Source organism: Anser anser (assembly GCF_964211835.1).
Source record: "Anser anser genome assembly, chromosome: 15".
NCBI classification, from domain to species: Eukaryota; Metazoa; Chordata; class Aves; order Anseriformes; family Anatidae; genus Anser; species Anser anser.
In genome coordinates, this window is record NC_139736.1 from 1,020,277 (window position 1) to 1,036,173 (window position 15,897).

General features: G+C 56.7%; 2 protein-coding genes across 2 annotated transcripts in view; both read right to left on the reverse strand.

Annotated features, from left to right (window-relative positions):
- Window positions 1-6,039, reverse strand: part of CACNG3 (calcium voltage-gated channel auxiliary subunit gamma 3) — a 29,867-nt gene extending 23,828 nt beyond the window's left edge. Inside the window, exons 1-2 of the mRNA XM_083799785.1 lie at window positions 5,893-6,039; window positions 5,582-5,815 (exon numbers count right to left, since the gene is read on the reverse strand). Of these exons, the coding sequence (XP_083655911.1) occupies window positions 5,582-5,792 (211 nt within the window). The 5' untranslated portion in view covers window positions 5,793-5,815; window positions 5,893-6,039. The remainder of the gene's footprint in view (window positions 1-5,581; window positions 5,816-5,892) is intronic.
- A 5,209-nt stretch (window positions 6,040-11,248) lies between these two features.
- The window catches only part of PRKCB (protein kinase C beta), a 119,183-nt gene continuing 114,534 nt past the window's right edge, over window positions 11,249-15,897 (reverse strand). The window contains exon 17 of the mRNA XM_083800114.1: window positions 11,249-15,682. Within this exon, the coding sequence (XP_083656240.1) occupies window positions 15,530-15,682 (153 nt within the window). The 3' untranslated portion in view covers window positions 11,249-15,529. The remainder of the gene's footprint in view (window positions 15,683-15,897) is intronic.

The window sequence follows — 15,897 nt, forward strand, 5'->3', positions numbered from 1 at the left end:
GCCCATGCCGATGCTCCCCGACCCGCGCGGTCCCTCCTCGCACCGCTGGCTTTCCCGGCTCCCCGTGCATTGCCTGCACAGGGTGGAGCAGAGAGGACACACGCTCACTGGGGCTGCCCCTGCGGTGACACGGAGCCGCCACGTGCCCAGGATGCCGGCATGGCTGAGCAAAAAGCGCTTGGAGCTGCACCGGAGACGCCAGCACCAGCACTGCTGGCAGCGCAGCGGAGCCGGACCGCGAGCGCCACGGAGAAGCGTTAGATTGCAGGACGGGTTGTTGATGAGAATCTATTACAGACACCAACCAGACAGAGGAACAGGATGAGCAGCTCCTTAAATACCCACCTATAATGAGTAGCGAGAAAAAGCGCTCTATCATGGATGATTGCAATCTCAGGGACATTTGCTTGGCGCTTTTAAAAATTAAAGATAATAACTTTCTAACAGAAACAATATTGCTGTCACCTTGGGGAAATTCTCTGCTTGGCCTCATTCAGAGGGACTGAGAGGAGCTGGAAGCAGGCAAAGAGCTGGTGGCCGTCCAGGCGCAGCTGCCTGCAGCCCAATTTAACGCCTTCGCGGCGAACCAGCTCAGCTCAGCAGAGCCAAAAGCAAACACGGGCACAACTGACTGCGGGAAAAATGTCAACACAGAGCCACGCCTGTGGCTTGGGAGCTATGGCAGGATGCCTCCCTGACACCCCAAGCTTCTGCCAGACCTGCCGAGGAGAGGAACTCAACATTGCAATTAAACAATCAAAAATCAGGACTTCTGATATTGGTAGAAGCCACTGGGATCAGTTAAAATAAATCTGCAACCAAAAGCTTTAATCAAAACAAGGAGGACTCTTTAAATGTGTTAGAAGAAAGGAGCCTCACCACTGGTGTAAATTCAGTACTAGATGAGGCTGGTACAACACTCAGTCACGAAGCAGAAGTGACACAATTATTTATTCATCGCATACTTCTGTCCTGTACCTGGAGACAAATAGGCTCCCGTATCCCATCGGGGATTAGGGAGGATGCTAAACAGGCTAGTGAGTGTAAACATGAAATCGGTAGGACCAAAGAACTTTGTCCCAAGAGCATTAGTAGAACAGCCTAAGGTCTTAAACAATAGATCTAAAACGGATTTTAATAAATCTTGGCATTTTGGTGAATTTCTGGAAGACGGGAAAAGCTGGTAAATGTTTAATTAGACTGTGCTGGTCATCACAAGGGATGGCAATGGTAGGAAGCGGATTGCTCAGTGTCAGCTCTGGGTTAGTGCACGGAGGCAGGAGCAGGGAGGAGCCAGGGGATGTGATAAATGGCTAACAGCCTCATGGAAAATAGATCCATCAAACATCATACATTTTTCTTGTTACGGTTACCAATTTAGTTGATAAAGGAAGCCATTATCATAATACATTTAGAGCTCCACAAGCTATTTGATTTAGCTCTCCTGAAAAAGTAAAAGAATAGCATTATGCAGAATCAACAGCACTTTACTAAAGGGACTGGCAAGCAGATTGCAGAGATTATAAATTGTTTTCCAGTGGGATATTTGTACGTGGGATCTGTTACTAGAACAGTGTTGAGCTATAACAATGTCTTTATTAATGATAACATGAATTAATTGTGGATAAAAGGTGCAAATGGCGAAGGAATGCCTGACTGGAGTACCAATGAATGATGGAGGTGGGCCAGGTGCATGGGGCAATCTGGCAGCTCTGTACGGTGGGCTCATTTAGCAAGGGCTGTTTTTATACAGCCTAGTCCAAGGCTTTCCATTTAGGAGAACAAGTTGTAGTTCCAGTGTCGGAGATGACGTCCTGACAGGCAGCAGCATGGAAAGGACTTGGGGTGGTGCTGGATAACCACCAGCATGAGCTCCAGGGAGATGCTGGAGCTAAAAGGGATGAAGGTGTACCCACTGGTGTACCACTATTAAGAACAGGCAGAAATAAGGATAAATGGCTTGTGTGGCTAAGCGAGGCTTAAATATCACAGATTAATCTTTATGTTCAAAGTTAGTTAGGAAAATTAGTAGGAGTTACACAGAAGAGAAGGCAGAGCAGGAAGCTGTGAGCCTTGCCAGAGGGGAGCAGGAGCGAAGCTCGTTTGTTCCCAGCACCGTGCCGGTGCCGCGGCTGCCCAGGGGCTGGGACGCAGGAGCAGGGGGGGACTTGCTCGAGGTGACGGCACTCTGGGAACAGCTCTGGGGTGTGCAGGTCCCAGCCCTGCCTCTGCCGTCCACTCACAGCACCTGCAATAATATTTAAAACCTAGACAGGTTCCACAACAAACAAACAAACAAACAAAAAAAAAACAGGAAAAGTTCTCTGAGGTCAGCAGAGGGAATGAACCGCTGGCACACACCGTGCTCCTGCTGCTGCGGGGAGCGGGGACGGTCCAGGCCTGAGGCACAGCGCGGCTCAGGAACGGCCCCGCAGACACGTCCTCTAAAACTGCCCCAAGCCCCCGTCAAGGGGGCCAAAGCACGGGTGGGCTGGCAGGACAGGAGGACAGACAGGACAGAAGGATGCCGGAGTATCCACCGGGAGGCAGCTGAGCAGCGCTCGTGGTTCTCCAGAAATGACAGAGCACTTTATTCCTGCCAGTTCTGACGGAGGAGGAAAGAGAAAGCACCACATCATCTTCAAAACCCCGCATTTCACACAGCCCCGGCCGGATCCTCCCGCTGCCTCTGCCTGTTCCATGCCCACATGGTGCCGTGGAGCCAGTCCCAAGCTGCACCGTGCAGCAGGGAGCCCGAGGAAGCTCCCAGTGTTTAATGATGCTGAATTTAATTAAGTTTGATGAAAACCAAAGTTCTTTTATTTGCCCAAAAACAACACAAGCCTAAACAGCAATTTCTCAACTTCAGCAACCCCAAAGTTTGGCATAGCTCCCTACCTTCTGTGCCAAAAAGGAAGCCAAAGAAAACGGTGTGTGACAGAGCCACAGGGCACCAGCAACCTGCCTCTGTCTCGTTTGGGTGGGAAGTACAATAAGGTAGCTGCAAAGTATTTGCCTATCAGAAAAGTGATCGTTACAATCCAAACACTGCAATTTAAAACAAAGGCTGTCCTAGCACAGCCGTCTGTGAACACCTGCCTTGACTCCAGGTACCAAGTCAATCACCAATTTGTGTTTTCCAGCGTGGGTGTCTCTACAGAGGTCTGCTGCGGCTTCATTCATATCCGCTTTTGCCCATGGGCTTTGTAGGGCCACGTGATGCGAGGCGCTCCCACGCAGGCACTGCGTGTGTGACTGACATGTATTTAAAGAGCAGCTGCCACGTAGCGAGCACCCAACGCTCGCTTTTGGTCATTTTAATAATCTGCTCTCAACACTCAGCCAGACGAGGGAACGGAGCTCTCCATCTAATTCCTTCGTCGCAGCACACGTTAAACCCCTGTTGGGGGTGGAAATCTCAAGGCCCAGGCGCTTCCCAAAGAGCAGAGGCTCTGCTCAGAGCTCAAAGCAGCCTGCACGCTGGGAGAATGGGCCCTCTCCACCGACCAGAGTCACTCCCAGCTCGGGATGATGGAGTGCAACGCTCCCGGTTCTCCAGCCAGATACAAGCAGCACGCAGCAATCCGGGGCCCAGCCAGCAGCAGGCCCACGACCTGCTGCCCTGAGGACCCTCGGCGTGCGCCCCATGCAGATCCCGCTCCCCATGGCAGGGCGAGCGGCTGCAGGAATGGCCCTTGCTGGGGGAGCCCGGCCCTGTGGGGAGGGTGGCTGCCCCAGCACCGCCTCGGCTCACAGCCCGAGGCATGCGGCCACTTTCCAGCAACACCTGAGGGGTGGCGAGTGGCACTGCGTGGCCCCAACACCAGGGTAGGTGGCCTCACACGCTCCGCTGAGCACGGGGTGGTGTGGGGTGGTGGGGGGGTGGTTCTGGGTGGGACCCCTCTGCCCAGATCTCGACTGGGTGCCCCCACTGCCCACCCGCACTCTGCAGCCACACGCAAGGGATGCCAGAGCCTGTGCCCATGCGCAGCACCAGCACGGCCCTGTGCAGAGCTCTGCACCCGCTCCTGCCCGGCCCACGAGGGACAGCCAGCAGCGGGCAGGGATGAGCCCCGCAGTGGGTGCATCCCCGCTGCTCCCTGCCCTGTGCCCGGGCTTGGGGCACTGACCTGTGATTCAGCTCCAAGCTCCGGCACGGCACCGTTAAGCCCTTTCCTGAGCATGCTGTGCCCAAGAGACCAGGGTTGCACCAGCTTCTTCCAAAGCAGTGATTTATGGCAGTGAGGGAAACATAAAGCATCCACTGAAAAAAACCCACAGCCAGCAAAAATACGAATTTTAGAAATTACTCATGCCTCCAGTGATCCCATCTCTCACAGCCCTGTCTGCTGCCTCCTCTGTTCCCTCAGCCTGAGAAGGGAGACAGATTATCTCCAATTATTTATTATGGAATTAGAGCATGATCCAAAACCTCCTTGAATCAATAAGAAAGCCCCGATTGACTTCACCGGGTCTAGGATTGAGCACCAGGAACAGGCAGGAGATTTCTGCATCTGGGGCCGTGACTCACCGAGAACTTTCCGATGTGGCAGGCGCAGCTCAGCTGCCACGGCTCGCTGGCCCCCGCCGTCAGGCGCTGCTCCGGGGCGGGGGAGCCTGACACCACCAGGGCCACAGCTCCCCGTTAGCTTGCAGGCCACCAACTGCTGCCATTGATGTTAGAACTTAACGCCCAGGGTGATTCCATCGGCCATTTTTTGCTGCACAGGTACCAGCACCCAGGCTCCACTCAGGCTCGCGGTTAAGCCCTGCCTGCTGTTGCTCGTGTAAATCTCAGCCAGGAACTTTGGGCTGCAACCGCCCCCCGAGCAGGGGTCTGTGCTGCAGGACCACCGCAGCAGCCTCTCCAGCGGGGTGCTGCTGCAGCAGGGCCAAGGCAGCGGGGCGAAGCTGCGAGGGCGGGCAGGTGGGAGCCCGGCCGTGGGGCAGCCGTGGCGGAGCAGCCTGGCCGTGGGGCAGCCCAGGCGGGGCGTGGGGCGCAGTCCCCGAGGGACGGAGGGAGAAGCGGCGGTGGGGCGGCAGCAGGACGCCTTGCCCCGCTCTGCTGCTCCGAGGGGAAGGGCTGGCACGCCGCTGGGGCCGGGCTGCAGGACCGCCGGCTGCACCCGGTGCCTGCAGAGCCCTCGCTGGGGACCGGCTGCGGGGACGTGCTCGCCGACCGACCCGCGCCAAGGCGAGCCCCGGGGCCCGGAGCGGGACCTGTGGCCGCTCAGCCCGAGGCGCGCCGCGCTGACAGCGGGCACCCGCACCCGCACCCGCACCGCGCCGCTCGGGGCAGGCACCGCGGCTGCCCGCAGCCAGCCCCGCTCCCCGCCGCCCCCGGCACCCCGCGTCCTGCGTGTGCGGGAGCCACCGAGAAAGTTTCCCCCCGGCCGCGCCGGGCCCCCCCCGTGCCCCTCCTGCGTGGGCAGGGGCCGGCGGCCGGGGGAGCTCCGCCCGGGGGGCGCGGGGCCCGGCGCTGGGGGTCCCGGGGCGCCCCCGCCCTCCCCCGAACTTCTGGGCTGGGCAGGGCCCCGGCGAGCGGCCGGGGGCGGCGGGGCGGCCGGCGGGCGGTCGGTACCTTCCAGGCAGCACGTCCTCCAGAGCCCCGAGTGGGTCATCACCTCCTCGTTCTTGCGGCTCGTGTCGTTGTCGCCGGTGGACTTAGTCCTGCACACGCCGCGCGAGTAGAGCCAGTAGTCGGTGCCCACGGCGATGGTCATCAGGCTGAAGGCTGCGAAGGCTCCCACCGTGGTGATGAGCATCTGGACGCCTCTGTCACACATCCTCATGCTGCTTCATCCTACGGCGGCGGCTCGCAGGGGAAGGGCCGGCGCCGCCGCCCGCCGCCGCGCTCCGCGCTCGGCGCCTCATGCCCCCGCGGCCCGCGGCGAGCCGGGGCCCCGCGGCGGCGCTGCTCGGGGCCGCCGAGCCCCCGGGCGCCCGGCCGGCATGGCCCGGGCGGAGCGGGGCGCGGAGCGGGGCGCGGAGCGGGGCGCGGAGCGGGGCGCGGAGCGGGGCGCGGAGCGGAGCGGCTCCGCCGTGCGCCCGCGGCCGGCAGCGCGGCGCCTCTCCCGGCGCCTCCCCCGCGCCGCCCGGCCAAGGCATCCGCGGGGGGCGGCGGGGGCGGGGGGCAGCGGAGGGAGGGCGGGCCGCGGGGGGGCCGCGCCGCCGGGAAACCGCCGCCCGGGGGGGGCCGGCACCGGGCGGGGACCGGGCGGGGACTGCCCCGGGGCGGGCGGGAGGGGGGCCGGCGCCGGGCGGGGCAGCCCCCGCCCCCCTCACCCCCCTACACCCCCCGGTGCCACCCCCCGGCGTCACCCCCCCGCCGCCACCCCCGGCCCGGGCAGCCCGGCTCCGCGGTCCCCGCCGCCCCCCGCTTCTCCCCTCCGCGCTGGGAGCTCCGCGGGAGGCTGCAGGGGCTGGGGGCCGCACGGCCCCGCTGCGCCCGCACCCGTCGGGGGCCCCGCCGCGGGCGCCCCGGGGTGCCCCGGCCCGAGGCCGGTTCCCAGCGCCGGGCCGGGCCGTGGCGGGGGCGGCCCGGAGCGGGGACCGTGAGCAGGCACATCCCGGGGGGCCCCACACCGCTTCTGTTAAACCCTCTGGCTCGCCGCTAGCTCCGCATCGCTCTCAAACGATTTTGCAGGCAGTTGGATGAGCTTATGACTCATGCGACCTTTCAAATAAGCCCTATAACATATCCACCTCTTGAATTAAAACTCTTTTAAGGGCTGCGGCTGAGACAGGAAAGCGTATGATTTACCTGATAGTGTGCACTCCTACAGCTCTCATTTGTATGCACTTACTTGTAAATACTAGTTATTTACTCTCAAAACGCAAACAGAAAATTATGAAGGTTACCAAAAATGAGGTACTGAGAAATTAAGTAGTGTGGAAATTAAGTACCCTTCTCAACATTAAATTACCTCCTTTGTGTGTACTCATTAGGTAGGGCATTTTAATTACAACGCCACACTATTTCTCCCCAGCGCATGTAGCGCACGGGCTGTGCTGACTGCCCGGCTTCATTCTCCTACTCCGCCATGAGCCCTCTGCCCTGCTCGCTGCCTTTGCTGACTCTGAAGGCCATCGCTCCAGCAGCTTGTGCTTTTCCAGCATTTCTGTCTGGAGAGCAGCAGTCCTCAGCGGGATGGGAGGATGGACATCGATCTCTGAAGAGGAGGAGGAGGAGGAGGACAGGCACTTAGGGATCATGGCCAGAAGCATCCACCCAAGCTGAATCACAGAATTTTCTCCCGTGGTGCTTTTTTTTTTTTTTTTTTTTTTGAGGAGGGGTTAGAGTAGTTGCCCAGATCTGCGACTGGCACTGGCAGCAGCACGCGGTGGTCACAGGCCACACCTTGGTGACACCAAGATGAGCCCCGTGCGTGATGGCACCTGGAGGCTTGTTTTGAGGGCTCCGAGGGGTGCCACGCAGGTGGCTTGGGGCAAGGTGCAGCGACAGACCGTGCAGCTCCAGGACACTGCCCCAGTCACACATAGCTCCCCTGTCCCCCCCCCGGTCCCACCGCCCACCCCCAGCCCTGCGGTGCGTGGGGCAGAGCCTGGCAGCAGCAGCCTCCCGGGCCCCCGTCCTGCGCAGAGGCAGGCGTCCCAGGGAGGAGGCAGCAAAGATATCTCACACCTACAGCGAAGGGGCTGCAAATTGCATTCTGAGTGGGGGATTTTGCAGCCTTAATTGTGTTATTTTAACATCGTGTGTGTAGGTGTGTGCAGAGTGCACATGTACCGTTTCCTAGGCTTTTAACAAAGCAAGCTCAAACAGAACCAAAGTCCACACCTCGGATCTTGGTGGCCCCTGGACGGGTTGGTGGCAGGGACACCCCTGCACCCCTCCCACCGCTCATTGCATGGAGAAGCCAGTCCCAGGAGTGATCCTGGAGCTCTGCCCAGAGCAGCCACATGTGGGGACAAGGGGACAAGCAAGGGGTTCACTGAGATGTGCAGTCAACAAGAATTTGGGGACCTTGCCAACTCAACTTGCATCTCCAGCTCTGTGTGCTCCAGCAGCACAGCCCGGTGCCCTGCCCTGCACAGCCTTGGCTCCTCGGGCTCCAGCTCCTGTCACCCCTTGCTGGTCAATGACGTGTCCATCACCAGATACCTGCTCATGGACCTGCACCCTTCTGAGCTGGGCAAAGTAGAAACAACAGAAATCAGACCCTGCTGCAAAAACTTGACAACTTGTGCAAAAACAACAACAACAACAACAAAACACAACAAACCAGAAAACAACAACAAAAAAAACCAATCTGTCCTTGCAGACAGAAATGTCCTAAACCAAGATCTGTTAGGCTTTGTCCTTCCAAATCCAGCAATGAAAGCTCTGGTGCTTTTACATTGGCAAAGTGACAGAAAGTAGGTAGTCAGAAATAATCCCTAGCTGGATTAGTTTTTTTTTTCCTTGAAGGAAGAGAGATGCTGATACAAGGCGAGTTTAGGTCATTAGCAATGCAGCAAGATGCCGAGCTCCAGCCTCATCTGGTCTTCACTTCATTTCCCTGCTCCTGGGGGCTGCAAGGGGATAAGGACTCCGGAGCCTTTGGCACATGAGTTCATCCTTCCCCACTCCTACGAGTGGATTATTTATATCCGCACGTGCTTTGGAAACGCTGGTTGCTATCTACTTGCTCTAGAAGGAATCCAGCGGTGAGGCTGGCGTGTCCTTACACGACGTGCAGCTGCGTTCGGGGCGTTTCTCTGGGCTGTGACCCCGGTGAGCAATGCCCTGTGCCTGGCCTGCCCTGAGACTCACAGCAGTCGTGTCCGTGGTGCTGCAGCAGGCAGCAGCTCCCCACAAAGAACCGAGGTGCTGCAGGCAGGTGGCCACGCAGCACCCACATCTCACCCCGTGAGACAGGGGCAGGGCCGGGGGCAGGGGGCTGCCACCCGCTGCACAGGCACCCATGGCAAGCCCGAGCCCGCTGCCCGCACCCGAGCTGGCTCCCTCAGTGCGAGCCTATGCGGCTGCCTACCAGCTCTGCAGCTCCCTCCTGGGCTTCCTATGGTTTAGTAGCAATAAAAATAGCAGGGAAGAGAAACAGAAATCCACTCTTGTTAAGCCTCCTTATCATGGGAACATGCAAAGGCTACGCAGGAGTGGCCATGCATGGGGAAACAAACAGCATCCAGACTCTCGGGAGAGCTGGGTGAATGTGCTGGCAGCTGCTGCATGCTAAAGCCCACGTTACTTTGCCCACACTTCTGCTTGTGCATGCACTGCCTGCGCACACTGGCATACGCCACAACTGCATCTGCTTTTTCCTCCCGTTCTCATACCTTGGGTACACAAAACAAGTCCAGGACGGGAAAGGGTATGACACGGGACAGCAAACATCGTGCCAGGGCCCCAGGGTTCCCCAGCTGCTCCGTGCTGGCTCTGAGCGTACAAGCACGGTGCGCAGCTCCACATCTTCCCATCGCAGCAGCCCCGCCAGGGACAGCCCGATCCCATCCTGCGGGAGGGAAGCCGAGGGAATCCCATTCCCAAGGTCGCAGGAAGACCAGCCTCTGCACGAAGCATGAATGCAACTGGATGGGTTGAAAGGAGGAAGATTATCAAAGGGATTCTGTAAGGCAACTGTATGACAGAAGTAATAAAAGAACAAATAGCAGTAGATTAAGAGATATTTTGTAGTCTGAGTCCAGCTGGGCCGGGCTGAGCCCCCATAAAAGCTTTGCTGCTGCTCCAACCCACCACAATTTAATTGATTTGATTTAAATTCTTTGAAGAAGAAGAGGATAACGAATAATGAGGCAAACAGGATTGTAATGCAAATGAAAGAGATGAAAGATGGCTTCAGGGAGACGGCTCTTGAAGGTCAGAGTCTAACGCAAAGCTGCTTCTGGTCACTCATTCAAACATTAATGAGGCTGTGTTCCTCCTGATGCCTTTGATGGATGGAGAGATGGCTCAGGAGGCATTTGCTGTGCTAATGTCTAGCCATTATTATCCCTGCTCCAAGCAGACCACCCCCTTGCCGCGGTGGGGAGAATTTTACCTGGCAAGTTGTAGGGACTGAGGTTTTTGCTGCCCATATTACAGCGGGTAAGCAGACTTCTTAATCGGGTTTTTCCAGATACTCCAATGGAGACTCTAACTTCAGAATTAATTAACTTCACTATCAAAAGCTGAGTCATTTGTCACAATGGTTTTGTCATTAGCTCCCATAATTAAGGAAAGTGTCACAAAACCAAATGTTTCACTTGCAGAAGCCAGAACAACTGAAGCTCAGAAGCATTTCCGAAATGCTGGGACTGGGCACGTCAGTGCTGACCACTGAACCGGAGGGGGGCTCGACTGGACCCACCGAGACCACGCACTGGGGCTGCTGGAGACCACCGCAGCCCCGCTGACCACCCTGCCCTGCCTGACCGCTGCACCAGCCCCGCAGCCAGGGGACGGGGTGATGGTGATGGTGGAGCTGGAAGCAGGGGCTGTGCTTGGAGCCAGCAGCAGAGAGGGACTCACAGGTCCAAGGGGAGATGGGCCCGCGGGCACAAGGGCAGCCTGGGGTCAGCACAGAGCAGCGGGGTGCTGACACCTCTGCGGGCACCAGCTCCCGGTACAACCCCAGCAAAACAGGGGCCATCTGGGAGGGCTCTGCTGGCCCCGCGTGTCAGCAAGACTCCTGGTTATCTGGAACAGGGGGGAACTGCTGGCTTCCACATCAGCTCCATTGTGCCCCTGTTTAGGTACGCTCCCTCCCCAGCACCTCTGCAGCCCGGACCTCAGGTGCAGTCCTCTGCCCGCAGCCAAGCGGCAAAGTGCCTGCAGAGGGTCTGCCAGGGCACATCCTGCCTGCCTCCCCGAGCCCACTGCGTGGTGCGTGGTGACTGGGACAAGTGTTCACGGGCTGGTTGGCAGAGCATCTGCCGTAACCCACCTTACTTAGCAAGTGACCGAAGAGCCAAACAACCAGTGCCTTCCCTTCCCCTTGGTCTAAGCGTGTCTTTAGGTACCCGCAGCTGAAGGTTTCCAGGCCTGGATCGCACTCCTGTATATCTGGTGATGCACTCCAGCCACAAGGATACGCACCTTCTGCACAGAAAAGCTGAACATTTCAGCTTTTGCTCAGCGGGGCCCCTCGGGGTGGCTGCCCCAGAGGCAGCTGCCCATCCGCAGGGTCCTGTGGTGTTCCTGCTGGCCCTCCCCACGCCCACCAGAGTCCTGCAGGCAAAGGAAGCCAAGCTCTCACAGTTTCTTTAAAATTATATATTTTATTTTATTTTTTTCATACATGCAGCAAATAGAATAAAGAGTATATGCCCATCTAAAAGGAGGTCTTTATGAGAATCCTTTGACAAACACAGAGCAGGTAGTCTAGGATGTAGAAAATTCATCAAATACTTGCAGGTGAAATCAAATTCACAAACACAAACTGTTCAACAATAAACATTTTTTTTCTTTTTTTTTTTCTTTTTTCCTTGTTTTAATTGCCAGTTTGAACGTGATCAGAAATAAACAGCTTGGATGACACTTCCATGCATGGAGCAAGATGCTTGTTGCTTCTTTTGCTGTTGCAGGCTCAATGGCTCACCTGCGACTGCGAAAGCAGACAAGCTGCAGCACTTGTGTGGGTGAGCTCCCCACTCCAGATGTAAGCCCTACCAGTTGAACAGCTATATCCTTGCACTCTCTGCTAGAAATCACTATTTCTATTAGAGATCCTGGGACTAAATGACCAGAACATATCTGCTGCCTAGAACCTGCTCTCACCATCCCATCTCTGAGACCACCCATGGGGGTCTGCCACCATGCAAACTTGCATTCATTTCTTACTTGGATTGAAAGGGTCAGTAACTCATTTGGTGATGGCTCTCTTATCTAGAGAAGACGACTGCTCTGATGTCTGGCCAGAGGGGACCACAGCGGTGGCAGCAGGGCCCCTGTGCCCCCTGTAAGCAGCATCCCAGCGGCACAGTCGCTGAGCAGGGGGTGGCCGGGGAGCCGCTGCACTGGGGCTACGCTGCTGTGCTGCCAGTCCTGGCCCAGACGTGCACTGAGCTCACACAGGCTGTGCAGTGCCTGCCTCGGGACGGCTGGCATTGCCTCCAGCCCCATGCAGCTGCCCGGCAGCCCTCAGAGCAGATCAGGATTTGCAGCTGACCCTGCTCTGCCTGCGGTCTCCCAGCCCCCCAGAGCCCGCTGCAGAGACCGCCAGGACCAGGCGCTTTCTGGCCGAGACCCAGCCCTGCTTTTCCCCCATCCCTGCTTGCCTGCTCCGTTCCCGTCACTCCCACTGTCCCCGAGGGCCATGCGAGCACCCAGCAGCCTCCCCCTGCTCCCACCTCGAGCTGCAGCAGGACAGGACCAAAGCCACAGCCCTCTCGCCTTTCCTTCGGTAACACTCCCAGGAGGAAGGTCAGGGCACGCCGGGGAGGTGCAGGCACTGAGCAGCCCGCACATCCCAGCGGGCAGGAGTGGGAATCTGCCCCTGCCCCAAGGAGTCCTGGCCTATTCCTCATCGGTGCTGGAAAAAACAGCCCTGGGGACGGATTCATCCCCGCACCACGCTGAGACCTCCCGAGGCACCTGCACCCCACTTACCTGCGGTGTCCAGGTGCCACCAGCCCTGGTGGAGGTCGGGACCTGCTGTCCTTGTCCCCGGCTGGCAGGGGGTGGCCACAAGTGCCTCATGTCTCCTCCGGTCTCCTCCTCCTGCACCTGGGGCCCGGAGGTGCGGAGCTCAGGGTCCCACCGCCAGACCCCTGCCAGTCCCACCGCAGCCCTGTGGGGACGTGGGGCTTGCCCCTAATGCCCTGTGCCATGCAGGCAGGGCCATGGGGTACCACAGCCCCAGGCTTTCTCTCTTGCCTGTAGCTGCAGGCTGAGATGCCTCCTCTGTCCCCGTGAGCACCCTTCTCCTGCCCCACCAGTGGCACAAGCACACTGTCCCCTTGTCCCCCTGCCGCTGCAGCGCTGTCACACAGCTGGGGTGCACTGCAGCTGCCTGCCAGCACTGCCCAGTAACGTCTTACTGGGCTTCAGCCACGCGTCAGAGCCCCCAGTGACTAACAGAGCCTCCTGAGCCGCTCAGATCTGAGCATCTTCCTGAAGCACTGCTTTCCTCATCCAACAGTAAAGATTAAATCATCAAATTACGGCAAACAGTGAGTCAACCACTGTCACTCTGCCCTTCCTTGGAGGAGTTTGTATAAATCCCAGCATCTGTGCAGGGCCAGGCACATTCCATTTTACATTTCTGCACAGAAGAAACAGGTAATCTGGAAATAAACCTCAAACCAAGAGCACTGAAAGTAGCAGAATGGGCAACATCAGAAATGCTCACACCCTGCAGACTTCCCTGGGCTTCGGACCTTGCCTTCGCTAAGCTCTCCCTGGGGCACAGACTGTACTGTGAGGACCCCGAAGATGCACACAGACCCAACGCGTGCCACCGCAGCTGCCCCGCGGCGGAGCTGGGCCACCCGTGGGCAGGACGCCTTCCCGGCACAGCCCCGCACCTAAGCAAAGCCTGCTCCATGCAGAAGTGTCACTCCAACACACACACGAGTCCCAGACAAAAAAGACGCAACTCCCTCTACAGCAGTGCCCGTGGATCGATCCCGTACAGCCGCGGGTGCCCTCCTGGCCCCGGGAGCATCGCAGCACTACAGTACCACAGCAACCCACGGGCGACCGGACCGCGGGAGCGTCTTCGGGTCTGAAGATACAGAAATTAAAAACATTCACCATTTAAGTAATACTAATTCTGCAGCAACAGATTTGAAAGTTACAGTAACATACATGCTCTGAACATCAACAGTGGTCTGCAGAAGATGGCGAGACGTCTTCTGAGACGTGTGCCGGGGTTATGGGAACTCTCATCAGAAACCAACTCCGACTTTCCCGGTCTTAGTCTGATGCAAAGTTGCCCACAAGCCCCCTTGTCCATCTGGCACAATTTGCAGTTTTTCTGTGTTTTGTTTTGTTTCCTCAAGCCCAGCTCAGTACCTGAGACCACGGCCACAGCTCACACACCCCGACACGCACAAGGCAGGGCCGGCCTTCAGTTTGGTCACGGGACGAGGAGACCTGCTCGCGGCACCGAGCCAGCAGCTGCGGCACCAGCGTTAGCTTCCAGCAGTCCTTTCACTTAATGAGGCATTGAAAAAAGAATTTCAAAAGGTAGAGTCTGATGTTTATAAAAGACCTACAAACCAGAATTTCCTTGGTAAGATTCCTCATGATTCAGAAAATTCCACCTTCATTTTTTCCCCGTACTCATGAAGTAATGTGTATTTACACTAGAATTGGTCGTATTTCAAAAAACGCACGTGCTTTCTTTGCAAACCAACCGAACTCGTGTGTGCCAGGGGAGGAATGGCAGCAGTGCCACGGGAGCACACGCTCAGCCCTGGTCCTGCTGCGGGCAGCAGCCACCACCCAGCCCCGCTGCCCCACGCACGGCGAGCTTCGCTGCCAAAGCGTCGGCTGCGGTTTCCCCTTGGGAGTCAGGGGTTCTGAAACGATGCAGAAGGTCCTGGATTACTGAATAAAATCCCCAGGAATTTTGGCTGAAATCAGGTAAACCAAGATGCCTGTAAAATCCATGATTTTGAGCCTTTAAGATAATAGCAGAGGGTATAAAGTATAAAAGTTACCTTTATAAATAGCCCTCAGTACAGCCCTTCTGTAGCGGGCATATTTTCAGTTGGTAAATTGTAAACCGAGAATATAAATGTGTTTTGTTTTGGTAGAATATTAATATCCTTTACAGAGCTGTTAAATTTCGACAGTGTCTGTGAAAAAACAGGAGAAAGATTTATGGGAGTGCTGACATAGTATATCAAAACTGCAAACTGTTCCAGATGTTAAAAAAAAAAAATCCCACCTTTCACTTAGAAAAAGATTTGCTCTGATTTACAAGAACCGGAATGAAATTCATTTTGTAGTCTTAATGCCTGAGTAATAGGAAGGGATGTGGTGAAACGCACACGCTTACAGCAGGCTAAGGAGGAAGACAGCTTCAGGGAGCCGGTGTGACTGTATGTACAAGGCATTTAAAAATATAAGTATGTCTACAAGCAGACTTTTCCACACTGATCAAATGTATCCATGTCTCGAACAAAAGGCTCTTCTAAGACACGTTCACAGTCATTGCAAGCTTCAGCACAACGGTTTAAAATATCAACCATGCTTAGCATTCAACGGAAACAATTTGTGAATACCTAAGTTCACCAGAATTTCAGCATCTGATTTCAAAAATTACAAAGACTGTAGCAATTTGGTATATTTCTGTTTAAAAACTCTATTAGTCACCACCAACTACAGTTCCTAGAAGTATTACTGCTTGTTAACTCAAAACCCCGCACATTTCCAGCTAGGGAACCCAAGCTAGCAAGTGTCACACACATACAGAGGCCTCCTAAAACAAGCGGTCGTCGTGTTTTGATGAGGGTATGTATGTATGCACTGCTGATCCCGGAAGACTAGTGTCGGTATTTACAAGGCGAGCTGAAGTTTCTGGCTGCGGGAGCAGGGAGGGCAGCGTCTGCACCGCGACTACACGTTAATGACAAATTCCGGGTTAGTGTAGGAGAATCCAGCAAACTCGTTCTGGTCCAAGTTCATGATGAAGAGTTTGTCGGTGGGCGTCAGCTCCACAGGCTGCCTGGTGAACTCTTTGTCGAAGTTGGAAGTGTCTCGTTTGTCTTTCTGTCAAATGGAAAGCACAGAGTTAAACCAGGTAACGCGGGGCGCAGGAGCGGGGCAGCGCTGGGCTCCGCTGCGCGACTGGGAGCAGCGCTCCGGGTCCCCTGCACGCGGCCGCAGCCCCTGCGCAACAAAACAACCGGCACCAAGGGCGAGGGCAGCGCGGCGTCTGTCCGGCTCGCTTCTGACACACAACCGGAGAGTGGAGGACAGGAGGG